Raw genomic sequence first — 7045 nt, forward strand, 5'->3', positions numbered from 1 at the left:
ACAGCATAATGATGTACTTTATTTTACAGTATGATTAAAACTACTGTAGTTATTTTTTGCAGTAATTTTACTGCTGTATTAAATACAGCAACTACTGGATAAATGTTGCCAGTAAGTTACTGTTAATTTGACAATAAACATTTTACAGTGTAGAAACAAAGGGGCAGCAGCAACACTTTGATTCCCTGATCGATTCCCATCAATTCTCTCTCAGATCTCAAACTTAAAGGTGCCCCAGAACATTTTTTCACAAGATGTAATATAAGTCTAAGGTGTCTCCTGAATGTGTCTGTGAAGTTTCGGCTCAAAATACCCCATAGATTTATTTAAAATCATGTTTAGACATGATTTCTATTAAATGGAATATGATACATTTTACACAGATTTCATTCAAGCCATGTGTAACGAGGTTCATAGATGTGGGAAGAAGGAGGCGGGAACCGGCGAACATTCAACAGAACTTTAATACCAAAATAAACAAAGAACAAAACGAAAGTAATGCCGGCAGACCCTCGCGGACGTCTGCCGGCCACACAAACATAATAAACCATAAAATAAAGTCCAGGCCTGGTCCTCTCTCGTCCTTCACTGTAGTCGCTCCTCCTTTTATGCCTCCGGAGCTCCTTCGTCAGGGACTCGAGGCCGGCACGCCTCCCAGGTGAAGCTCATTAACACTCGCGTCACCGGCCTCGCGCCGTTCCCTCACGGCTCTCGCCCGCCCTGGTCGCCACACCATGATTTAAATGAGAAAAAGAGATTTAAATACATATCAGACAAGAAATACTTTCATTCAGCCATTCAATAGTTATACAGTTATATGAGTTGTGGGTGATCTAAAACATAACTGGTCACATGTCGCATGTGTAGACATGATATAACATTTATGCAGTTAAAAGATGTTTGATAAGTCCGTTTCAAATTGTTTGGAACATTTTGATACAGTTTATTTGTGTCTCTCTGAGTATTTCTGTGTCATTTATAGATCACTCAGAGAACAGGCCTGCAATGTCTTGCAAACACTTTTTCATTTTGTTGCTTAAATTGTGTTGTCTGTTCGACCATTTGGTTTATACAAATGGCTTAAAAATGTTCCCCTTTTTCCTCAGTCAGGAAGTATGGGTGCCATAAATGTACCTAGAGGGGTTGTTCTGTAGACGAGCTGGAGCCAAAAATCAGATTCTCTGACCTTGAGTTTCTGGAATTATGTTTTGAAAGAATCATCTGAACAAAGCACTTGTCTGGTTCATCCACTGTCCTTACATATTTGAAATTTCTAAAGGTTTACTGTCAATCTACTGTGTCTTTTATACAATATTGATGCTCTAGCACCAGTAATTATAATTTGTGTCATTATAAAAAAATTCACCCCCCTCAGAGTTGTCATGAAGGGCAAAATTAGCAGTATAGACCAAAACCACAATTTGTACCAGGCTGTAAACATGTTTTTTCTGCTGTAAAGTTGGGCATTTTAACATGGGACTCAATGAGGTTCTGCTCTCTTTTGGAGCCTGTCCCTAGAGGTCATTCGATGAACTGCAGTTTAAGTCACTTCCATATTGGCTTCAAGAGAAACTTGGGTTGAAAACACATGAGTGAAATATAAATTATTATGTATTTTAAAGCTCTACTGAGAGCTAAAAACATGGAAAGAAAAAGAAATCATAAAAGGCTACTTCATGGCTTTCTGAACTAAAATCATTACTTATTCAAGCAGAATCAGAAGAAAATGAAAAGAGACAATAAAAATGAGTTGTTGATAAAAGGATTAACGAGTTTAATAAATCAAGTAAAAATGAAAATGAATAAGACAGATCTCTCTCTTTATGGCTTATATAAGAGAGTCAAAGCATCTCAAGAGAAGAAGAGAATCAAGTGTTCAGTTTCAAAACTACATGAAAGCATATCTTACATTTGCATGGGAGAGCAGAAGTGGAAGAGAAACAACATCATCTTATGAAAAACAATGACGAATGAGTTAAAATAATGTCAGATTCATGTCTCTCTTAAGAGTGTCTCTTCTTCAGCTCCTGAACTTAAAAGATTTTAGACCGAAATTCTGATCCACTTCTCCCCAGTGTGAATCTCATGTGAATCTTCAGCCTTGATTTACATGTGAATGTTTTTTACTCTGAGGGCAGGTGACAGATGTTTTCTCTTCTGTTTTTCCTTTCTTGTTCACGTCCATCAGGTCTAAAAGAAACATTAAATCACGTGAGATTTCAAATGAGAGACAAATGTGAAATTATGATTAATTTCGATTATGATCTATTTTAATATCATGAAGATGATTTGTGTTATAAATCACTAGTTTGGTCATGAAACTCTAAATTATGCAGGTTTGACATGTAATCTTTAAACAATCACACACATCACAAGCTGACTTAGTTTAAATAACTAAAGAGAATTAGTTAACAGATGGTCATTTCAAACCGAACGTCAAACATTCCTGATTAACTTGTTTGGTTAGAACTGGATTTGACGGGAATCAACAGAACAGCAAACATTTCACTGAACCATGGGGCTGGTGTTATATATTATGAGGCTGCTGAGCGTGACGAGTCGGTCCCCAGTTATACGAGGGGACATAGTGTGCATGTCCCGCAAGGCTAAATATAGGTTAATTTCACTGACGGTGTTTTACACATATATTCACAGCTGGTCACGTCTAAAGACGTTCACACAGCTTAGAGTGTAGCGTTTGAAAGGGAACACATTTCTAAACCAACAGACTGTCCTGTCGCTCAATGAGGCTGTAATAACTGTTTCTCAGCACATAAAGATAAGTACTTACTGTGATTTCAGACTGCGGTGATGTGGTTTCTCCACTGCATGGATCTTCGTGTGTCGCTTCAGGTCGCTTTTAACAGTGAAACTCTTTCCGCACTGATCACACGTGTGCGGCTTCTCTCCAGTGTGAATCATCTCATGTCTTTTCAGAGATGCTGAAAAACTGAATCTCTTGTCACAGTGTGAACACTTGTAAGGTTTTTCTCCAGTGTGAATCCTCTGGTGCAGTTTTAAATTGCAACCTGTAGTAAAAGTTTTCTCACACTCAAAGCACATATAATCTCTCACACCAGTATGAATTTTCTCATGGCTATATAAATGTGACAGCCGTGAGAAACACTTTCCACACACAGAACATGAATGTGGTTTCTCCTTCGTATGAACTCTCAGGTGTTTCTTCAGGTTTGATGAATGAAGAAATGTTTTGCTGCACTTGATCACATGCGAACGGCTTCACTCCAGTGTGAACTCTCATGTGAGTCTTAAGTTGTGCTGACTGACTGAAACTCTTTTCACACTGATCACATGTAAACGGCTTTTCTCCGGTGTGGATTTTCATGTGACTCTTAAGTTGTGTTGATTGACTGAAACTCTTCCCACATTGATCACATGCAAATGGCTTTTCTCCAGTGTGGATCCTCATGTGTATCTGAAGATAATGCTTGAGTGAGAATCTCTTGTCACACCATTCACACATGAACGGCTTCTCTCCGGTGTGGATCCTCATGTGTCCTTTAAGGCTTGATGATTTCGTGAATCCTTTCCCACATTGATCACACTTAAATGGCTTTTCTTCAGTGTGGATATTCATGTGTTGATTAAGATGTATTTTTTGTTTGAAACTCGTCCTGCACTGATCACATGTGAACGGTCTCTCTCCAGTATGAACTCTCATGTGATTCTCAAGATTTAGTTTGGTTGTGAAACTCTTTCCACACTGAGTGCAGGTGAAAGATTTCTTGCCTCTTCGTTTCTTTAAAAATGTTGTTTTAGTCTTTGAGTTTTTGACATGATGTTCCTCCTCCACTTCACTCAGTTCTTCACTCTCCTTCTCCTCTTCAATCATATCTAAAATGGAAGAAAAAAATAGAAAATGTCCTCAATGTTTGATGTCCTTTTCATTACATCAAAATAATTCAAATAAATTAAAGAGAAATATGAAGTGAAAGAACATACAACTGAACCCTGACGTAACAAAGCGGACAGCTGCTATAAAATATTATGAACACTTTAATGTTTATATAAATAAATTATACGTGACTGAAAGTTTCCATGAATGAGGTACACTGATCTTCCATTTATTATTTTTTAAAACATTATAGACAAATCTCACTTTTCTAATGTGATATTTACATTAAAATATATAATACTTTCATATTTTGACACCAAGTTTTAGATATGTAACCCGTGTAACCCTGTTAAACATGACATGATTTCCTCATTTTAAGGAAAATGTGCATTTCTTATTTCTTAAATTGTGACACCCAGGAAGTGACATCGTTTGGGCTCTTTCTACAGCATGATGGGAGGACAAGAAACTAATCAACTTTATCAGTAACTACGAATCAGATTTTGCTTCAGTTATGCTTACACCCTGTCAGATATTCTGGAAAGTTCATTTACTTGATAAAGTTTGGTGTTTATGGTTTAATGATAAACAAAAATCCCATTTCTCTTCATCTAAATCTTGAATCTTTCTAACATGAATGAAGAATAAACACCAACCTCTTTGTTCTTCAGTATCTTCAGTGTGTTTCATTCTGCAGGGTTCTGGATCACTCATGTTCTCACTGTCCTCTTTAATAAACTCAGTCTTTGCAGATTCCAGCTCTTCCTGATGCTCGTCTGATGGGAATATCCCAGCATTTATTGGAGAACTGATGTGGGAGGAGCTTCACTGATGATGTGATTGCTGTGGGAGGAGCTGATCTGCATATATATATATATATATATATATATATATATATATATATATATATATATGCAATGCCAATTCTTATAAATAATGGTCAGAAAAATAGTTAAAATCATAAAAACATAAGAAATAAATGTAGATATTTTTAACCAACAACAACTTTCTAAGCTTTATATATATATATATATATATACATGGGCGGCATTGGGGGGGCAAGGGGGGCAGTTGCCCCCCATAATTTTTCCCGATGTGAGCCGTCAGCTCGTCCACTACAATTTGGAGCGGTTAATATATATATATATATATATATATATATATATATATATATATATATATATTATATATATATATATATATATATATATATATATATATAATGCAATGCCAATTCTTATAAATAATGGTCAGAAAAATAGTTAAAATCATAAAAACATAAGAAATAAATGTAGATATTTGTAACCAACAACAACTTTCTAAGCTTTATATATATATATATATATATATATATATGGGCGGCATTGGGGGGGCAAGGGGGGGCAGTTGCCCCCCATAATTTTTCCCGATGTGAGCCGTCAGCTCGTCCACTACAATTTGGAGCGGTTAATATATATATATATATATATATATATATATATATATATATATATATATATATATATATATATATATATATAATGCAATGCTAATTCTTATAAATAATGGTCAGAAAAATAGTTAAAATCATAAAAACATAAGAAATAAATGTAGATATTTGTAACCAACAACAACTTTCTAAGCTTTATATATATATATATATACATGGGCGGCATTGGGGGGGGCAATTTTTCCCGATGTGAGCCGTCAGCTCGTCCACTACAATTTGGAGCGGTTAATATATATATATATATATATATATATATATATATATATATATAAAATTTCTCGGGTAGGCTACAGCTCCATCGCTCCTTCTCGCGCACAGTTGAGTGCGAGCTTTTCAAAGATAGCCTACTCCGAGTCCTTTGCCCGTGAGCGCGGAAAGACCGTGGTCACAAAAAACGCGGCCACTATTCAGAGAGTCAAAGCTAGTCCACCGTCTAGTAAACGTTTCTGAAAACACATGATAAACATCAGATACAGGAGACATGCAGTACTGAACATTGGACGGTCCATGCATGTGGATTTGGATAAAACAGTTAATCGATTTGATTAAAAGATTAGTTGGATACTTCTCGTTTAAAAAACAACTAGTTTATTTTCGTAAAATTTTACATTTTTTTCCTCACTATGGACCACAAGAGAAATATTAAGAAAATAAATTAATAGTCTCTAAGAGGATATGCGCCGACAGATGCCAAAAGCTCAGTTTTTACCACAGTCTATGGTTTTTACTTTCAGTTTCTGTACCAGCCGCGGCTCTGTATGGGCAGGTGGGGCAGAGCCTTGCCAAAATATTAATCCTAAAATATAGGCCTACCCCTATGTACACTGAATTAATAATACATTATAAATGTGTTCAGCATATAAAGCCCCATCCCAGCTCTACAGCGCCACACAACTTTCCTATGTAAATCTGTGGTGAAAAATGGAATTGCAGCACCCTCTCATAGAGAGCCATAGTGGCAGATTTCTGGCTGCCCCGCTTATTTCCACGTTAAACACACCTCACGTACACCTCGCTCCTATGGCAAGCCGTTTTGACTTTTATTCATTCTCAGGATATGAATTCTTGATATCAACAATTCAGTTTTCACTAGTTAAAATGCTAATTCTTGATATCAGGAATTACATTTCCACTAGTAACAATGGCAATTTTTGATATCAAGAATTACATTTCCACTAGTAAAAAGGTTAATTTTTGATATCAACAATTCAATTTTCACTAGTTAAAATGCTAATTTTTGATATCAAGAATTATTTTCCACTAGTAAAAACTAGAATTCTTGATATCAGCAATTTATATCCTGGGAAAGGCAATAGGCAAGCCGTTTTGACTTTTAATCATTCCCAGGATATGAAATTTTGATATCAACAATTCAGTTTTCACTAGTTAAAATGTTAATTCTTGATATCTGGAATTATATTTCTACTCGTAACAATGACAGTTGTTGATATCAAGAATTACATTTCCACTAGTAAAAATGTTAATGCTTGATATCAACAATGATGTCATTACTCGCAGAAATTTGTATTCTTGATATCAACATTTGAATTTCCACTAGTAAAAACTAGAATTATTGATATCTGTAATTGTATTTTCACTAGTGAAATGTCACCATAGGCTGTCATTCAAATTTAATTGTTGATATCAAGAATTGAGTTCTTACTAGTTGAAATTCCAATTTCACATATCAGAAATACAAT

General features: G+C 35.4%; 1 protein-coding gene across 1 annotated transcript; it reads right to left on the minus strand.

Moving 5' to 3' along the window:
• Positions 1-1757: 1757 nt before the first annotated feature.
• Positions 1758-4565, minus strand: LOC125260929 (gastrula zinc finger protein XlCGF7.1-like). Its single transcript, XM_048179455.1, has 3 exons — positions 4513-4565; positions 2792-3855; positions 1758-2190 (listed from the first exon to the last, which is right to left on the minus strand). The coding sequence occupies exons 1-2, from the start codon at positions 4544-4546 to the stop codon at positions 3098-3100; spliced, it is 792 nt and encodes a 263-aa protein (XP_048035412.1). The 5' UTR covers positions 4547-4565; the 3' UTR covers positions 1758-2190; positions 2792-3097.
• Positions 4566-7045: the final 2480 nt, after the last annotated feature.

The sequence above is a fragment of the Megalobrama amblycephala genome, unplaced genomic scaffold (genome assembly GCF_018812025.1).
Source record: "Megalobrama amblycephala isolate DHTTF-2021 unplaced genomic scaffold, ASM1881202v1 scaffold199, whole genome shotgun sequence".
Classification (NCBI taxonomy): domain Eukaryota; kingdom Metazoa; phylum Chordata; class Actinopteri; order Cypriniformes; family Xenocyprididae; genus Megalobrama; species Megalobrama amblycephala.